The sequence below is a fragment of the Mirounga angustirostris genome, unplaced genomic scaffold, assembly GCF_029215605.1.
Source record: "Mirounga angustirostris isolate CCGP_5_RB_7025 unplaced genomic scaffold, mMirAng1.0.hap1 SCAF_1, whole genome shotgun sequence".
NCBI classification, from domain to species: Eukaryota; Metazoa; Chordata; class Mammalia; order Carnivora; family Phocidae; genus Mirounga; species Mirounga angustirostris.
The window spans coordinates 47457374-47477707 of NW_026991709.1; the positions used below are offsets into that span (position 1 = coordinate 47457374).

Here is a 20334-nt window from a genome sequence, read left to right on the forward strand (position 1 = left end):
AAAGGAATTAAAACTTTGCTGCAGGCCATGAAAGTATCATTGGCCCTAAGCACTGCTTTATCTGCTGAATAAGTTGGCCCTAGCTGCCAGGCCTTCTGGTGCGTTTCATTAGTTAGATAGAGTCACAGGTTGGCCCCAGGAGGGGACTACACAAGGTATGGATACCAGAAAGTAGCATTCGGTGGGGGTCCTCTCTGAAGAATAGCTGTCACCTTTGATTACAACACAGTTTCAAGGAAGGATGTATCAACCTGTTTTCTCTAACTCACCCCTTTGTGGAAATGCAACAACAGCGTGCTCTTCTGGTGTACTTGGGAAGGTAGACTTTCCAGCTGGCCCACTGGGCTATGGGCTGGATTTCCATTGGGTAATAATATTTCTTTGTTCACTTGCAATTTCACTAGAGTTTATTTCCTGCGGCTGTTTTGATTATTTAATTATATTTACTTCTGTGTTTTCAGGAACGTCAGAAAAACTTCAGTAACCTGGGTGTTGGTCTGTTTGTGCACATCAATGTTGATTTTTAACCTCCTCTTTGTGTTTGGAATTGAAAACTCCAATAAGAACTTAAAGAAAAGTGAGAGCAGCACCGGGAAGCCTGACTCTGGTAGAAATGAAATGCTCATGCAAGACACTGTTGACATCGGGAATCCCACATGCACTGTGGTTGCTGCCCTGTTGCACTATTTCCTGTTAGTGACATTTACCTGGACTGGACTCAGTGCTGCCCAGCTCTATTTCCTTCTCATTAGGACCATGAGGCCTCTTCCTCAACATTTCATTCTGTTCGTCTCTTTAATCGGATGGGGTAAGTGTCTGCCTTTCCACTTACTCAGAAATTTAATTTTGTTGAAATAACTTAATTTCAACAACCTAACGGTACAAGGCCTTCAGGTGGGGGAGATGGAAATCCAGCAGTCACTGGAAATGCGCCTTCGGCCTGGTTGCTCACACTCCTGGGAAGGAGGCAGATGTGATCAGTTCTAGTCACGTCCTGAGCTCACCTCAAGATGTTAATTTCCTTTAACATCTCTATTAGTTTCATTTGAAATTTAGACCACACATGATTAACTTCCTAGCTACTTTAAAAGAAATGTTTTGAGAACATCAAGAGTGACTCTAAGAAAAATAATTTGAAAAATTTGTTGGGTTCCAGCAAAGAATTGTGTGAGTGATATCTAAATTTAAATTTATTCAAGGGAAAGAGGAATTAGGCCATTTAAGAATGGAAATTGTGGTGAGAGTTACAAAGAAATCAGAAATGTGTAAGATTAGTAGTAGGTAGAGCCAACAATAAAAGAGGCAAGCCGTTACCAAAAAATGATGTCCTCTATTGACCCACATCTGTAGATCATTTGGTATATTGTCTACAGTAGAAGAACAGTACAGTCTTGAAAAGGGCCAGACATGTAATTCATTCATGTTCTGTTATAATTAATTCCAGTCTTGAGTAAATTATTAATTCAATGCCTCTCTTTTACCACAGGAGTCCCGGCTGTAGTGGTGGTTGTGACAGTGGGAATTATTTTTTCTCAGAGTGGTTCACAATGGGAGTTAAACTACCGACAAGAAGAAATGTGAGTTTATATTTTTTAAAAAATGTCCATTTATTTGATATAAGACTGTAACTGTTCAGTGATCTTGAGTCCAAGTGTCACCGTATATATGCATCTCACTTAGTAAGTATCATAAGTGGGTATTTCAAATTCTCAAACAACACATTATATTTTAAATATAGTGACATGAAATTTGCCTATAATAAATCCTTTTGTAAATCAAGTTATTACCTTCTAAATTTATAATCTAAACTTTGTTAGATTTGTCTCCTTTTATTGAGCCTAAAAATTGTAGGACACAATATGTGTGCTCCTTAGTAACCCTTTATCTTAGTTTTCTTATGTAGGAAACAGGAGTAACAATGACAGTAATACCCATTCTGAGGTGAGGGGTCAAGAAAGTAGGAAGATGTTTTATATTTGAAGAGCATTATCTGTGTTTATGACCAGTTTTATATTGATATGATTAGAATGAATATTTTATGATGACTTATCACACAGAAAGTTCTCCCTGAGATTATAGTATGAATAGTTGTTACTAATGGAAATACCTGACTGTGGTGTTTGTTTTTTCTGTGAGCTGGGAGAGAAGAATTTTGAGCCGAGGGATACCTGGGTGGCTCAGTGGGTTAAGCATCTGCCTTTGGCTCAGGTCTTCATCTCGGAGTCCTGGGATCGAGCCCCACATTGGGCTCCCTGCTCAGCGAGGAGTCTGTTTCTCCCTTTCCCTCTGCTCCTTCCCCCTGCTCTCTCTTTCTCTCTCCTTCTCTCTCAAATAAATAAATAAATAATCTTAAAAAAAAAAAAAAGAAATCTGAGCTGAACTCTTTATGTGTATTTTTTTTTTAAGATTTTATTTATTTATTTGTCAGAGAGAGAGAGAGAGAGCGTGTGCACAAGCTGGGGGAGGGGCAGTCAGAGGAAAAGTAGGCTCCCAGCTAAGCAAGGAGCCTGATGCAGGACTCGATCCCAGAACCCTGGGATCATCACCTGAGCCGAAGGCAGTGTTAACCGACTGAGCCACCCAGGTGCCCCTTTACGTGTATTTCTGCTACCAAATGGCAACTGTTCTATAATTTATCCTGCCCTCTCCTTTTATAATTCAACCATTCTCACCCCCAGATTCCACCTTGAGTCCAAAAGCAACGAAAACAAAACAAAACAAAACTCTTGGAAATGTATCAGTACAGCCAAGGGAAGGGTGCATACCTATGTCCAAGGCTGACAATGCCCAACTGTAGAATAGAAGGCTATCTGCCTGGCTTGATTTTAGGAGCCAAATACTCCAGGTACTATATTTTCTGTTTAATTAGGGTTAAATATCTTTTAATGAACTTACACAATTTAATTCCACAATTATAGATCAGGGGTAAGATGCAACTATCTCACAGGAGAGGCAATTCACTTCAAATTGCATCACTGATTTCCTACCCTAACCTTGGGACAGGGCTAGATGTGCTCCTGTAAAAGCCTTCAGGAGAAAGAAGTCGACCATCTTAAATATATTCACACTGAGCTATGAAGAATAGAGAGCAGATTCTTTCCTGAGTACACTGTTAAATGTTAGGGAAGACATGAGGCGATGATAATAGGGAAGCTTCTAGAGATTTGAAAGTACTTCTCAGGAGGATTTCAGTAAATTCTCAGCCAAGTGCCCTCTTATTTCTTCTGTGTAGGAGATGGCAGAATGGAGAATGACAGGAGGGTTGTCCTCCAGTTACAGATGAAAGGAGAGCCAGAGGTCCTGAAGATAAACTCGCTTGCTCTCACCATTTTATTTAAGGATAGACCTATTCTTAGGTTTGTTGATTAGAATTCTTAATTCTGTCAATGGATTGTAGGCACTACTTTTTGCTTTTTATTTCATTACAGAGACTTGAACATCATCCCAATTTCCTTCTAGGTCATTCAGATTAGAAATATGATTTCTAATAATTTAAATTATAACAACATTCCAATGCAAGACAATTTAGAAATCCTTTGACATGTATAATAATGGTGCTTTACCTGCAGGGGAAAGAAAACATACATTAATTCAATGCCAAATATGTGCCAGGGCTTCTCACATCATTTTGTTAATACCCAAATGCCCACCTGATACCAGCACTTGGGTGTCTAATGGGACATCTAGTGGTCTTCCCTCCCAAACCTGCTCTTCTTATCTTCCCCATCTCAATTAATGGTAATTCTGTCCTTCTAGGTACTCAGGCCAAAGAATCTGGAATCAACCTTAATCCTCCTACATCTCACATCCAACCTAGAAATAAATCCATTGCTTTACTTTTATATATATCTGGAATCAGACTATTTCCCAACATTTCTTCTCATCCAAGTCACCAGATTATTGTAATAGACTCCTAGCTGATTTCCTACTTTTGCATGTGCTCTTCTATTATCCCTGCATCTAGCAAGATTAATACTTCCAAAACTCAAGATAGACAAATAATCCAATTAAATAATGGGCAGAAGACATGAATAGACATTTTGCCAAAGAAGACATCCAGATGGTGAATAGACACTTGAAAAGATGCTCACCATCACTCATCAGGGAAATACAAATCAAAACTACAATGAGATATCGCCTCACACCTGTCAGAATAGTTAAAACCAAAAGCACAAGAAACAACAAGTGTTGGCAAGGATGCAGAGAAGAAGGAAACCTCTTGCATTGTTGGCGGGAATGCAAATTGGAGCAATCACTGTGGAAAACAGTATGGAGGTGTTTAGGGTTTTCTATATATATAGCATCATGTCACAAAGAAGAAATTTTGGGGCTTTTTTTGTTGTTCATTGCTAATATCTGATATCTAGAACTAGATATCACATAGCATGTAGCCCATAAATACTTATTAAATAAATGGATTCATTCTTGCCACAATGCCAGGAAGTGATTACTATACCTCACAGATGAGGAAAAAAACAAAAACAAAAACACCACCATAACCATTTGCAACAATAACAACAACAAAAACCTCAAAACGGATGCAGTGAGGTTAAATAACTATTAAAATATTAAAAAAATATATTTTAAACATCAAACTTTTAGAATATCCATTAATAAGTGACTATGTAAATAACTCTATTACAAAATAATGGAGTATTATGCAGCTATAAAAAATAATGACAGTCTTTATAATCTCATCTGGAGTGATCTCCAAGATATGTTGTTAAGTAAGTTATAGAGGTACCACATGTTATTATTTGTGTAAAAATCAGAAAAAAAACTATATTTGCTGACAAATGCATAACCTAAATCTGGAAGAATACACAAGAAACATTGATTAGCACCAGAGACTAACCTAGGTGACTAAGGATAGTTGTAGGAACAGTTGTCTCTCTATGATGACTTGTACCTTTAAAATTTTGAGCCACCTGGATGTGCTTCATGTTCAAAAATGAACTAAAAGAATAACTTGCCTAAAGTCAGACCCCTAGTAAGTGATAGAGTGACTTTTTAATTTGGGACTGCCTGATTTAAAAGCTGTTTCCTTTCCACTAGCCCATACATCAAAAAATATGGCAGAACTAATGTCTTTCATTTTTTTTTCTAGGGGTTGAATTCTTGAAAGTCATTTCAAATATGCAAAGGGATGTTGGCTTTTAGCAATTCTCTCAGTAAAGTGAATGTCAGTAATGTTAATAGCATAGAGAAGCAGTATGTATAACATTTTTAATCTACTAAAATCATTTTTTTTCTCCCCATAGCTGCTGGCTGGCAGTTTCAGGAAACAGTGGTCTTATATCAAGCCCATTGTTGTGGTCATTCATGATACCTATCACCATTATCCTCATCAACAATATTGTTATATTTATTATCATTATAGTCAAAGTGATATGGAAGACTAACCAGAATCTGACAAGGTAAGATTACCCATTAGTGGGATGCTTCCAGGCATGACTCATGTAATACATAATACAGCACCGCAATACATCCACAGAGCCTAGAAGAGTTTTCAGATGTCTGGGACAATGGCAAGGAGATGTGGTTTGCAGGGCAATTTTCTTTTAAACTTTGTCTCAGAAAGTAAATCTTCTCCTCATCTTCCAACAATATGGAACTGCGTTACATAAAACACTTCCATGCTGTATGAGCCCAACTAAAAACGAAACACAAAGACTTCAAAAAAAGAAAATTTCTCTCCCAACCCCAAATATTCAAGAAATCAGATTTGAATCATTAAAGAAATGAGAAGATTGTGAGGAGATGCTAGTAACTGTATTTCATTTTACAAACTAGTAGCTACAGGCTATATTTTACATGTGTTTCTTGAATCTGATAGTGGCTTTAAGTTTTTTTTTTTTTTAAAGATTTTATTTATTTTTTAGAGAGCGAGCGAGAGAGAAACAGCATGAGAGGGGCGAGGGTCAGAGGGAGAAGCAGGCTCCCCGCTGAGCCGGGAGCCCGATGCGGGGCTCGATCCCAGGACCCTGGGATCATGACCTGAGCCGAAGGCAGACGCTTAACCATCTGAGCCACCCAGGCACCCGTGGCTTTAAGTTTTTAAAATTAGTTTAAAACATATAAAAATTGGGAGATTTCACTTAAAAATTATATTTTCTCTTGAAAAAATTGGAACATCTGGCAACATTGCATCCACATTTCCTGCAGGTGGACATGTGCACTCTGGTTTATCAGTTCCCACGTGTGCCGCTTCTCTCCTTACTATAACCTTCCTAACCTCAATAAGCATTTTCACTGTTGTCCCTGTAAACAAAAAAGCTTTCAGTTGGAGAGGTAAAGAATAGAAACTATTAAACAGATATACTCTCCTTAACCTCACCTCCAACATCACAATTGGTTAGAAAACAGTGCTAAGGAGGCCATGAATCCAGGTTTAATTTTACAAGACTGTGTTTATCCCCAGTATATCTATTATGAGCACATCTGTGAGTTTTGTTGGTCACCAAATGGATCCATTTGGTATGAACAGACGGGTGAAAACAACCGTCATTAGTGGGAATATCATCTTTAATATGTGCTTTACCGATCAAGAGTAAGTATCATCTTTCCTATATGAATGATAATCCATATTGAGGGGAAATGCAGGGGAAAAGTCTATCATTGATAATCATTCAAACCTTTGTTTTATTAGCAATGCAGAAACATTTTGGTAAAATTTTCTTAGCCTAATTGCAGAGTAGGTTATATTTCCTCTATACGAAACAGTATCAATCTGGCCACAGACAGTGACAATTTTGTATATCTAGATTTTGGCTGACAGCTCATGGTTCTTAAATTAGCTTAGTCACAGTGAAAAGCACGTTACAATTTCATTGTTTAACAAATTATCTTTCATGTATCAGTTAGCTTTTGCAGCATAACAAACCACCCCAGAATTTATTGGCTTAGAGTGACAAATATTTATTATTTGTCATAAGTTTGAGTGTTGGTCAGGTACTTGTTCTGGTCTTCTTGAAAATGGATGGATGATCTAAGATGACTTATTTTTGTGCCTGGTGGTGGGTGGGTGGTTGGTTTTGAGTGGGAGCTGCTCAGTTGGGAAAGCTAATCTCTATTCTGTGTAGTCTCTCATCATCAATTAGGCCAGTCCAGGCTTCTCAATATAGTGGTGTCAGGGTTCCAAAGAACAATAAAAAAAAGGCCAGCAAAATGCTTTCAAGCTTCTGCTTATGGAATAATTGCTAACATCCCACTGGTAAGTCATATGGCTGAGTTCAGATTCCTTCATTTTTACATTTTAATAACCTTTCATTCCCATATCACCCTACACTGTGGGAAGGTCCCAGATGCCCAGAAAAGGAATTTCTCACTGGCTGATCCACAAAATAATCACCAAGATAAAATTCCTTTCCAAAGAAAACATTGATTTTTTGTGTGTGTGTGTGTGGTACTTGCCTGCAGTAGTAGATAAAGGAGTTTATTCCTAAGTTTTAGGCAAGTTTCACTGTATTCCTTAATGAAGCTTGCTAAATCAGATTTTACCCAGATATAGGTCTAACATGGTTTTCCACCTAATGCATAATATTGTTAAATAGTATATATGGGCACCTGAATATGTATTCTCAATAAAAGTAAAATGGTATTAAGAAATAAAACCATGTTTTCTTTCTTGCTTTCTCTTACCTAGTACAAAAAACGTTTCATTCCTAAAGAAGATTCTTAGTACATTATCTATCACAGTTGTTTTTGGAGTAACCTGGATTCTGGCATACTTTATGCTAATTGGTAATGATGACGTCAGGATTATCTTCAACTACATGTTCTGCCTTTTCAACACTACTCAGGTATGGTGTGGATTAGTCTGAAGGTAGCAGATCATGCAGTGGTGGGGATGATATCACCCTGGACTAAACTAAAGGTGACCTTGAAAGTCATTGCTTAGTTACCTTTAGGAGACTCTATTTTTAATACATTTTGAAGGAAGAGGAAAGAAAGCTCCTTATGACTATGTCCTTTCCTGGGCACAGTTCATAGAATATAATTGCAGTACGGTTAGACCATGTTAATCCCTGTTCTCTTAGCAGAAGAGATTTTGTCCAGCAACTGGCTTGGCAAACACCTCCTGATTCCTTTTCTCCCATGTAATAGGTTCACGACAGCTCCTCACCAGGGTTGATATGGTTGATATGGTTGATATGGACAATGTTACAGTTACTACTGGAGCTTAGACCACAGTGGGGTTGGCTAAATTTTTTCTTTCTCTTCCTTTTTTAAATTTCTATCCTTACCAATATTTTTGTCTGGTTCTCTCCATTGCTGAAAGAGGAGTATTAAGATCTCCAACTGTGATTGTGAATTTGTTTATTTTCCCTCTAATTCAGTCAATTTTTGCTTCACACATTTTGAAGTTCTACTATTAGATGAATATACATTTATGATTGTGATGTCTTCTGAGTAAATTAACTATTTATCCTTTGGAAATGTCCCTCTTTAACTTTTATAGTACTCTTTGTCATGAAGTCTATTTTATCTGATCTCCAGCCTTCTTGTGTATATTGGTTGAATGGTATGTATTTTTTAATCCATTCACTTTCAACCTATCTGTGCTTTTACATTTAAAGTATGTATCTTGTATGTAACAAGTAGATACATACATTTAAAGTATGTATCTTGTACATAGCAAATAAAAGGGTAAGATCTTTTATTCATTCTGACAATCTCTGTCTTTTAATCAGCGTTTAGTCCATTTAGAGCTGATGTAATTATTAATATGGGTGAATTTATATCTACCATTTTACTATTTGTTTTCTGTTGCCATTCCAGTTCTTTATTCCTCTGTTTACTTTCATTTTTGAAGGATATTATCCTTGAATATGGAATAATGGGTTGATAGATTTTTTTTCCCTTTTAGTATTATGAAGTCATTTCACAAACTTGCTCCAGTTTCTAATGAGACATCCTCAGTGTTTCATATTCTTACCCCCACCCCCATATGTACTGCATTATTTCTTTTGGTTGCTTTCAGGAACTTCTCTTTATTTTTGATTTTTAGCATTTTCACCAAGATATGCCCAGATATTATTTTCTTTGCATTTATTCAGCTTGGAATTACTGAGCTCCCAGAATCTGTTTATTTATATCTTTCACCAAATTTGAGGAATTTTTTATCTTTATGTTTTCAAATAGTTTTTCTATCCTGTTCTTTTACTTTTCTCTTTTTTGGGGGATTTAATTATATGTATGTTGGACCATTTGATATTGTTCCACAGGTCCCTGAGCTGTTTATTCTTTCTCATTCCTTCTTCTTGCTATTCATCAGATTCTTTCTCATTCCTTCTTCTTGCTATTCATCACATTCATCTTAGTGATTCATCTTCAAGGACATTGATTTTACCTTTAATTATTTCCAGTCTGCTGTTTACTCTCTAGTGATTTTTATTTCAGATATTGTACTTTTTTTAGTTTCAGAGTTTTTTTCTTTTTTTAAGATTTTATTTATTTATTTGACAGAGAGAGATACAGCAAGAGCAGGAACACAAGCAGGGGGAGTGGGAGAGGGAGAAGCAGGCTTCCTGCCAAGCAGGGAGCCTGATGTGGGAATCGATCCCAGGACCCTGGGATCATGACCCGAGCTGAAGGCAGACGCTTAACGACTGAGCCACCCAGGCACCCTCAGAGTTTTTTTTCTTATCATTTTTCAGAGATTTTATTTTGCTGATATTTCCTAATTTGGGGTTCGTTATGAGTACATTTTCTTTTACCACCCTACGCATATCATAGTAACACTTTAAAATCCTTATCTGCTAACTCTAGTAATTTTGGTTGTTTCCTGGACATTGTAGATAATACATGTAGCAACTCTTCATTCTGTATTATTCCTACCAAGAATGGAGTTAGCATATAATTAACTTAGCTGGACTAAAACTGAAAACTATCTCCTCTAGGGAGGACAACATTGGAAACCTCTGTTTAGTCTTTTTAGCCTCAGACAGGCTTCTTAGAGTTCACTCCATGCATTTATAGTTCAGAGGTTAATTAGAGATTTGGGCAGAATTTATAAACAGAATCTGGACCTCCCGCTCTCTGTTTCCTCCTGGATAGTCTGAATATTCTTCCTTATTTTTCAGATTCTGTAGTTGCCCTAAACCCTGTCTTCCAGTTCTTCAACCTAGTAAGACTGCCTATTTAAACTCCAGGTTTAGTCACCCTGTGTGGGCTGATCAGACTGTGCCTTCTGGCTAAAAGATATTAAAAACAAAACAAAACAGGAATCCTACCCAGTTACAGTTCCCTTTTTCCCAACTGTAGATTCTCCTTGCAGTTTCAGACTGCTTTGGTTGTCCTTCAGTATCTTCAGGTAGGTTTTAAAAACTGTTTGGTCCAGAGTTATAGTTGCTATCTGCAAGAGGGTTGATTTGAAGAGCAGAACCTTATGAAGTTGTTTTTATAACGTAATTATACATAAGACTGAAGGTGTTTTTATTCCTTGAGTCTTATCTCAAGATATTTAATTATAAATCTTTAAAAAATATTCCATTCATATTTTGTTTTAAAATTGGCAATGAAGATTTATATTCTTTTTCTTTTTTGTAACCCATTCTATTAATATATTGGGGGCATCTACTCTAAGAAGCAGAACATTTAGACTAAGGATTATAGTCACCTTCTAATTTTTATCATGGCAAAAATAGTGACATGAATGAACAAAAATGTTAGATTAAAAATGAAGATAATTCTGTTTGACCTTAGAGGATTTTTGTTTGTGTATATGCATGGAGAATGTCAAACTCTAAGATAAAACAAATATGCATTATTGAAAGACTTATCTTGAAATCGGAATTTCTCTCTGTGCTTAACTCTGTGCCTCCTCTCATAGTGAACAATGGCTTTTACTCTGATGAAAAATACTACAAAGACTTTTTCCTCTGTATATGGAGTCTTACTGTTTGTCTTTATACAATTTAATGCTGTATTATCATGTTCCTAGAAATTTATGGATATCGTATATTTCTGGTGCATTGTATCTTTCATCATCATAACAAGTCAGTCTCGGTTCCATTTTGTCTTAAATCTGATTTTCCATATATTAATGTAGCAACTTCTAATTTGTTTTTCTTTGATCTTATCTATTTATACAGTTTTTTTTATCTTTAAGCTTTCTGTGGCACTTTGATTTTGACTTACCTCATTTTAGATCCCATATATTTAGATTTGTGTTTTTTAATTTTTTATTAATTTTTTAATTTTAATTTTAATTTTTAAGATTTTATTTATTTATTTGAGAGAGAGACAGAGAGACAGAGACAGAGAGAGCACAAGCAGGGGGAGAGGCAGAGGAAGGGGAAGAAGCAGATTCCCTGCTGAGCTGGGAGTCCAACATGGGGCTCCATCCCAGGACCTGGAGATCATGACCTGAGCTGAAGGGAGATGCTTAACCATCTGAGCCACCCAGGTGCCCCTCGATTTGTGTTTTTTTAAATCATTTTCTCTTTGTTTTTCCATTTTATTAAAAAAGTTAACCTCTTAGCTATTTAGCTGAATGTTAGCCATCAAAACTAATATGTTTGATCTTATTCTGTCATCTTATTCTTTTTTCACATCAATTCATTTCTTCCTAAGTTTTATATATATTGTGCTACAAAAATTATGCATTCTTTTACTTAGCCTTCTTTAAGTTTTGGGACATTTTCATTCTGTTAATTATTATCTTTGTTTATTAAACATTATTACAGCTTTGTAAGATACAATTTTCAATTTCCAGAATAAAACAATATATATTGACTCCTCCCTTTCTGAGGTAAAAACATTAACACAGTGTAGCTGCTTCCAGTCTCTTGGTTTAGTGGTACAACTTAAAATTTACTCTGCAATTATTGTTGTTAAATTAGAGTGTCTACATTATTTTCTTTCAAGAGATATTTATAATACTTGGATTATATTTGATAATTATCTCAATTGCATTTTCTTTTCTTTAAAAAATTCTTTTTATTGAAGTATAGTTAACATACCTACAATTTCTTATGCTTAAATAGTCTCAATGCCTTTTGCTAGTCCTTTTATACTGAAATATCCAGTTATTTTGACTTTTTAATCTTAATGAATCTCTCATTAGTATATTTTTGAGTAATTGTTTCATAGGTAGCTGGTAAATATATATATTTTTTAATTTTATTATGTTATGTTAGTCACCATACAATACATCATTGGTTTTTGATGTGGTGATCCACGATCCATTGTTTTCGTATAACACCCAGTGCTCCATGCAGTACGTGCCCTCCTTAATACCCATCACCGGGCTAACCAATCCCCCCACCCCCCTCCCCTCTAAAACCCTGTTTGTTTCTCAGAGTCCATAGTCTCTCATGGTTCATCTCTCCCTCCAATTCCCCGCCCCCATTTTCCCCTTCCTTCTCCTAATGTCCGCCATGCTATTCCTTATGTTCCACAAATAAGTGAAACCACATGATAATTGACTTTCTCTGCTTGACTTATTTCACTTAGCATAATCTCCTCCAGTCCCATCCATGTTGATGTAGAAGTTGGGTATTCATCCTTTCTGATGGCTGAGTAATATTCCATTGTATATATGGACCACATCTTCTTTATCCATTCATCTGTTGAAGGGCATCTCGGCTCTTTCCACAGTTTGGCTATTGTGGACATTGCTGCTATGAACATTGGGGTGCATGTGGCCCTTCTTTTCACCACATCTGTGTCTTTGGGGTAAATACCCAGTAGTGTAATTGCTGGGTCATAGGGTAGCTCTATTTTTAAATTTTTGAGGAACCTCCACATTGTTTTCCAAAGTGGCTGTACCAACTTGCAGTCCCACCAACAGTGTAAGAGGGTTCCCCTTTCTCCACAACCTCTCCAACATTTGTTGTTTCTCTCCCTGTCAATTTTTGCCATTCTAACTGGTGTAAGGTAGTATCTCAATGTGGTTTTGATTTGGATTTCCCTGATGGCTAATGATGATGAACATTTTTTCATGTGTCTGTTAGCCATTTGTATGTCTTCTTCAGAGAAGTGTCTTTTCACATCTTCTGCCCACTTTTTGACTTGATTATTTGTTTTTTGGGTGTTGAGTTTGAGAAATTCTTTATAGATCTTGGATACCAGCCCTTTATCTGTAGTGTCATTTGCAAATATCTTCTCCCATTCTGTGGGTTGCCTCTTTGTTTTGTTGACTGTTTCCTTTGCTGTGCAGAAGCTTTTTATCTTGATGAAGTCCCAGAAGTTCATTTTTGCTTTTGTTTCACTAGCTTTTGGAGATGTATCTTGAAAGAAGTTGCTGTGGGCGATGTCAAAGAGGTTACTGCCTATGTTCTCTTCTAGGATTTTAATGGATTCCTGTCTCACATTGAGGTCTTTCATCCACTTTGAGTTTATCTTTGTGAATGGTGTTAGAGAATGGTCGAGTTTCATTCTTCTGCATGTGGCTGTCCAATTTTGCCAGCACCATTTATTGAAGAGACTGTCTTTTTTCCATTGCATGTTTTTTCCTGCTTTGTCAAAGATTATTTGACCATAGAGTTGAGGGTCCATATCTGGGTTCTCTATTCTGTTCCATTGGTCTATATGTCTGTTTTTGTGCCAGTACCATGCTGTCTTGGTGATCACAGCTTTGTAATATGGTAGCTGGTAAATATTAATGAGGACTTTCCTACCTGGTAATTTTTCTTTAGGTACCATGACACATGAACCACAAATTAGCTTGGCATTTAATTCTTGGCAGTAATCTTTTTTTTAATTGAAATTCTATAGACTTACTAAGATTTTATGTTATGCAAAAAGGTCAAAATTCTTTTATTTTTTATTCCCATTCTTATGCAATTCCTTAAAATTAAAAAAAATAGCTTTGGACTCCTAGGAAGTTATAAAAATAGTACAGAGAGTTCTTATGTACCCTTCACCCAGCTATTTTAATGATAACATCTTACGTAGCTATAATACATTGTCAAACCTAGGAAACTGACATTCATATAATCCACATAGATTATTTACTTAGAGGCTTTAAACTCTTGAAGTGATGACTTTAATTCTAGCTTTATTAATTTTACTATGAATTAAATTAATAAATATAATTTATCAAATTAAATAGAACTATTGTAGTTTTCTAAGTTCATTTGTCCCTTTTCTTCTTGTACTCAAAAATTAACTTTTTATACATTCAAGTCTCACTTCCTTAACTGGATTTCCAGTTTTCTCATGCAAGAAACATACTCATGTGTATCTTTCATTGTAGATAATCAGGATGTTTGATATCAGGATGGGCTATACTTGTCTAATATTTTGTGAAGCAACTGCAGTGTTCGATGATTGTCTTGTTGTCACTGAGAGTAGTAACTACTGTGGGAAGCTGGTATCATGTTGGTTGTTTTTGGCTCTGGTCAAATATCACTGAGGAGACAAGTCTTTGATACAAAATGGAAACTATTGGAAAGTGCATTAGATGAATTTGACTGGACCACAAATGTCGAGAAGTCTGTATAGTGCAGCGTGGGGAGATGCTTGGCTGTTTAAATTGTAACCACCACATTTAATGTTTGTAAGTACCTCACCCTCTATTCCTGGTGGCCCTCTCCAGTGTCTTTTGAGAATTACTGCCTCAAGCAATGGATATGTGCCTGCCACTAAATTTAAATTTAAATTTAAGTTAAATTTAAATATAAGGCAGTTTTTCACTGTTGTTAACACCTAATTGAAACTCCCCAGAAGGGAAATAAATAGGATAATCTTAGTCTGGCTTGTTGCCTAGAGTGATGAGGAATATGGAAAAGTACCTGGAGGAGATATAATCAAGGATATTCTCTCCTCTATGCATATGAGGGGCACATTATAAAATAGAGGCTCATTACAAAATGTTAATACCATCTGGTAAAATTGAGGGTGGCCATATGGCAAGAGCACTGGGCTAAAAGGAGATTTAGGCTCTCTTCCAGCTTTACCATTAATGATCATATGATTTTAGGGAAGTCATACAATCTCTCTGAGTGAGGTATGTAAAATATAAAATGGGGGGGGTGTTAAAATTGGTGCTATGTTTTTCAAAGTGGGTCTGAATATTATTGCCTATGTGAGAATTTACATAGTATTTTAAAATGCTTATTCCTGGGCTTCATCCCTTTCCTAGTCAGTCAGAATCTATGTAGTAAGAGCTAGAAATCTTCACTTTAAACAAGGATTTGATTTTTATGTACACTAAAGTGACTAGTTTACACATAAGGCTCCTTCTAGATTTAGAATGCTATAATTCTAACAGACATTTACTAAGTGCTATAGATATTACTTAGTAATATCTATAAAAGCAAAATTTGATATTTGTGCTAGTGAGAATTAGTTTGATCCATACATTTTGTGTTTTTCAGTAACATCTTTGGGATTTTAGGGAGTATAGAAGTACACAGTTTCACAAGATGGTGTCTTTATGAATTCTCCATGGTCTAGGTCTTTTCCTGATAGTCACACAACCAGAGAGTCTGTCTTTGCTGTAGAATTAAATATGAAAGAGTGTACTCCACAAAGAGGACCGGATTTCTCATGTCCTCAAAATAAATCTCTCTCCTTTGAACATCAGGATGGCCAGTGACCAGTTTTGCCCTTCTGAAACCTATGTCCCTATGCATCCTTCCTTGTGTCATCAAGGCCTTCATCAGAGGAGTAAATATCACCTGTTGGATAATGATCAAGTTAATCTTCCTGTTTTTGGTCAGAGAACTGGTCCATCTCTTGCCAATATGTTTTGATTTTATTAGTTAAAGTCTCAGGGTCTTTGGGTGATCTTACCAGAGCACCGGAGTATCCTACAACAGTATTCATAGGATATGATTCTAGAAATAGATCCTTATAAGGCTTGGGCCCTAGAGATGCTAATCTGGAGATATCATGGATTTTTTAAAGTAACTTTTTATTTATAAATAGTTTAAAACAAGAAGTTGCAAAGATAGTGTAGAGTTCCCAGGTACTCTTTTCCCAGCTCTCCCAATGATAATATCTTTTTAAAAAATTTTATTTATTTATTTATTTTTAAAGATTTTATTTATTTGAGAGAGAAAGAGAGCAAGCACAAGCAGGGGGAGCAGCAGGCAGAGGGAAAGGGAGAAGCAGGCTCCCTGCTGAGCAAGGAGCCTGACATGGGACTCGATCCTAGGACCCTGGGATCATGACCTAGGCCAAAGGCAACTGCTTAGCCAATTGAGCCACCCAGGCACACCCCCAATGATAATATCTTCTATAACCCTTGTACATCATCAAAATCAAGAAGTGAACATTGGCACAATACTGTTACTCAACTACAGATGTCATTTAGTCTGTTATTTCCAACAAAGGATGTTAATGAGAAATTAATGGGGGACTCTTAGATGCTGTCATATACTTTATAATATCCTTCTATTGCAGTTCAAGCAAGAGGCAGAGTAGTATGTTGGCTAGAAGAGTTTTGGAACCAAATGGAGTTGAGTCCAACTCCGACTCCAGTGATTACTGGTTGGGTAATCTTAGGCAAGTTACTTAATTTATCTGAGCTGTAGTTTTCTCATTTGTAACATGGGGATAGTAAGGCTTAATATAGGGTTGGTGTTAGGATTAAATGAGAAGGATTAAATGATGAGGATTAAATGAAAAGCAGTGTCTGATAACAATAGGATTAAGGGGCAGTTTTCATTTTAAAAGTGCACAGAAAATGTGTTCAGTCTTTTGTGGATTAATTTCTCATGCACATCTGATCTTTGTATCAGAATCAAAAGGACAGAAAAGCAATGAATAGAAGTGCTTACAATTTTTTTTCTTAAATGCATGAGATTTTTAGTTATGTTACTAAAATGCCAAGAACTATACAATCATAGAATGTTAGAACTGGAAGAAGAATTAACTGACCCACAGTGCATCTACCTCCTTCAGAAACTGAAGATAAAAGATGTTAGGAAAAAAGCGAAGTTACTGTGGTATACTAAAACATAAATATTTGGTCTTTGTCCTCAGTTCCTGGCACATAGATCCTAAAATCCGAGGAATCTGTGGAGTGATATGAGTGTCTTTTGTGTACCAATGAATGACTGGTGGCTGGGGTCCCTAGGTAGCTTCAGGCTGGAGGCTTGTTGCCAGAAAGACCCAACCTGGATTAGAAGCTTGGAACTTTCAGCCCCACCTCCAGGAAGGGGAGAGGGGCAAGAGATTGAGTCAGTCACCAATGGCTAATGATATAATTACCAAACCCATATAATGGAACCTTCGTAAAAATCCCTAAATGAAGGGGTTTGGAGAACTTCCAGGTTGGTGAACATATTGAAGAGCGAGGAAGGAAGTGTACCTTCCTCCATACCTTGTTCCAGGATCACTTCCATTTGGCAGTCCCTGAGTTGTATTCTCTATAAAAAACAGGTAATAGTAGGTAAAGATCTTTTCTGAGTTCTGTTAGTAGTTCTAGCAAATTATCAAACCTGAAGCAGGGAGGTGGGTTGTGGGAACTCCCGACTTTGTTGTCAAGTCAGACAGAAGTATGGGTAATGTGGGGACCCAATATTTCTGACTAGCATCTGAAGTGAAGGCAGTCATAGGACTAAGCCTTAACCTGTGGAATCTGACACTAACTCTGGGGTTGTTAGTGTCAGAATTCAGTTGAATTGTAGGGACACCCAATTGGTATCAGGAAGAGAGAGCGCCTCTCAGTGATACAGCCAACATGTGGTGAACTGGGACCTGAATTCAGGTCTTTGAACTCTACTGCTTACATGTAGCACTTTCCATAGTAGAAGAACATCACCTCAGCCCTCTGAGACAACAAAGTGTTCAGCTGCTGCAGATGTAAACTCGAGTTGGGGAGTTGTTGTGCATGATGAGAAGGGTGGGTGGCAAAGTAAAATAAATCTCTTCCCTGATTCTGTATCTCAATGCTGATCTAACATTAAACTTTTATTCTATCTGCCAGGGATTACAAATTTTTATCCTCTACACTGTCAAAACAAAAGTCTTCCAGAGTAAAGCTTCCAAAGTGTTGAAGTTGCTGTCGCAGTCAACTGGGAGAGTGAGGTTGCTGCCCTCAGTGGCCCCCCTGAGGCTGCGTGTAAGGATGTATAACACGCTCAGGTCATTTCCAGCCCTACGTGAACGCTTTAGGCTGCTGGAACCATCTGTAATTGTAGAAGAGACAACATTCTCTGAAAGTGACCAAGCAGACTCAAGCATGTAGACAGTGAAACTATTACCTTTTGTAATCCTCTTTTTGTACAACTCACATTAAATTTTGCTTATTCTGTTTCTTTCCTTTATTACTCAGTCCTCCCAGAAAGTCTCCCTCAATATATTTTGCTCAAGGCTAAGAATCAGGTAAAACCTGTTGTTTATTATCATCAGGGATAATGGATTTGGTAGTTTTTCTATTATTCAATAGATTCTCACCTGAATGAAGTGAAGAATTCCACCCAGCATTCAAGATAATTCAAGTTATCATTGTTACTTATATGATAAATGTGACAAACTTTGGTAAAACAAATTCTTTTACAATTTACTAAAAAGAACATGAGGAGAAAAATATATCTTCCAGAACAAAATGACTCCTAATGAACCCTGCAGGGAGTTGCTTATGTATAATAATACTTTTGATCTGTAAATATTTTAATTTGTATGTGCTTATACTTTTATTTCTACTTCAGGATTTTGCACCCAGTTTAACCTCTGGAAAGGGATTTTTTTTTCTGTTCAAAAAAAAGAGCATGTTTTGGTGACTGGAGGATTTAGCTGTATAAGAAATGGGCAGTGAGACACAAAAAAATGAGCTGGTTACTGAAGCCTTTGTATATTTCCTTCTGGTTCTTGATACATCTCTCCTTTTATTGAAGTGACACTGAGACTCTTTAAAGTGAAAAGAAAGATCACCAAAGAGCCTCCTTTAGCCTGAGAGTGGAGTATATATGTGTTCCCTTGGTGATTTTAGTTTTCTTTGCACTTTTTCAGTCTTCTTGGGAGTACAGCAACCAAAATTCCCTATAATTTTCCTGGAATGGCTATACCAAAAATGTGCAAACTTTACATACATATTGTGGGGGATAAGACAGCAGACGATGCTTGTCTGCTTACCCTGAAATTCTACCACTTAGGAAGTAATTCTTATTGATTTAAACCTTTGCCTCATGCAGTGGTCAAGAAGTTAGTGATAGAGATCAACTCAAAGTAGGTTAAGGGTCAAAGAGAATTTAATGGCTCAATTAATTATAAAATTCAAAGGCTGAGTTGATTTTAGGTAGGGTAACTATATGTTCTAGTTTGCCTGAACCAGTTCTAATTTGTACCTGTTATCCTGACTTATGTATTACTAGCAGCCCCTTTTACTCTCAAGTGTCCTGGTTTAGGACATAAAATATATGATAATACATAAAATATATGATAATAACACTAATATGATAATATGATAATATATGATAATACATAAAAGATATGATAATAAAAATTGGTTCTCATGATATTACATGGAGCCAACTTTAGGTCTAGAATTCAAAAGCAAGGAATTCAAAGAATGTGTTAGGATTCTTTATATCTCCCTGTATCCTGGGTCTTTGTCCTTCTGTGTTTGGCTCCATCCTCAAATTGGATTACATGGCTGAATATTGGCCATTGACATCCCCTTTCTCCTGCCCTGCAACCTCCTTTCAGTGAAGGTCAGCTGAGCCTGGAAACTGTGGGGCCTAGTTCCTTGTGATACAGGGTAAAGCAGGGGCAGGAAGAGCAAAGAACCAAAAAACTGGCACACCTTCCTTGGTCATGTGCCCACATGTGCACACATGTGCCCACATGTGCCCACAGGCTTTGTGTTCAGGGAATACTGGGTCAGCCTGAGTCCCATGCCCACTCTGAAGTGGAGGGATGGGGAATGGCCTCGTTGACAGGATATCTTGGAGTGGAGCTTGGACAGTACATCGAAGATGGGCTCATCAATCATTTCCCTTACTCTGAATAAGCCAGTTAGATCCTTGTCTGAGCAGAGTTTGAATGGGGTGGGCAAGGAAAGCAGTAATTAATTATTTGGTGCTTTGGAAGTTGAAGAGCAAGTACAGGGGTGATAGGAGCCAAACGGTGACTTAAAAAGAAAATTTCAGGAAAGGGAGACTCGGAGTATTGGTTCTCATGATACTACATGGAGCCAGTTTTCCATGTTTCTGATTTATTCTGTGTGATAACAGTGCCCTGTAGCCTTTCTGCTTGTGGCAGCACATGAAGTTTCTTTGGGGGAACAAACTATCCTGACCTTTAGATTTTTCTTTCCTGGGTCTAAACTGACAGTTCAGAGCTGCTTGTTTAATTGTTGGAGTTTGGGATTGCTTTTTCTCTTACCCTTCCCGTTTTGAAGTTCACCTTTCCTCTTTTTTTTTTTTTTTTTTTCTG

The 20334-nt window shown here is 36.9% G+C and overlaps 1 protein-coding gene across 1 annotated transcript in view; it reads left to right on the forward strand.

The window, feature by feature from the left end:
- The window catches only part of ADGRG7 (adhesion G protein-coupled receptor G7), a 68825-nt gene extending 50525 nt beyond the window's left edge, over positions 1 to 18300 (forward strand). The window contains exons 12-16 of the mRNA XM_064575423.1: positions 462 to 808; positions 1487 to 1577; positions 5262 to 5417; positions 7646 to 7802; positions 17885 to 18300. Coding sequence (XP_064431493.1) covers positions 462 to 808; positions 1487 to 1577; positions 5262 to 5417; positions 7646 to 7802; positions 17885 to 18145 — 1012 coding nt within the window. The 3' untranslated portion in view covers positions 18146 to 18300. The remainder of the gene's footprint in view (positions 1 to 461; positions 809 to 1486; positions 1578 to 5261; positions 5418 to 7645; positions 7803 to 17884) is intronic.
- Positions 18301 to 20334: the final 2034 nt, after the last annotated feature.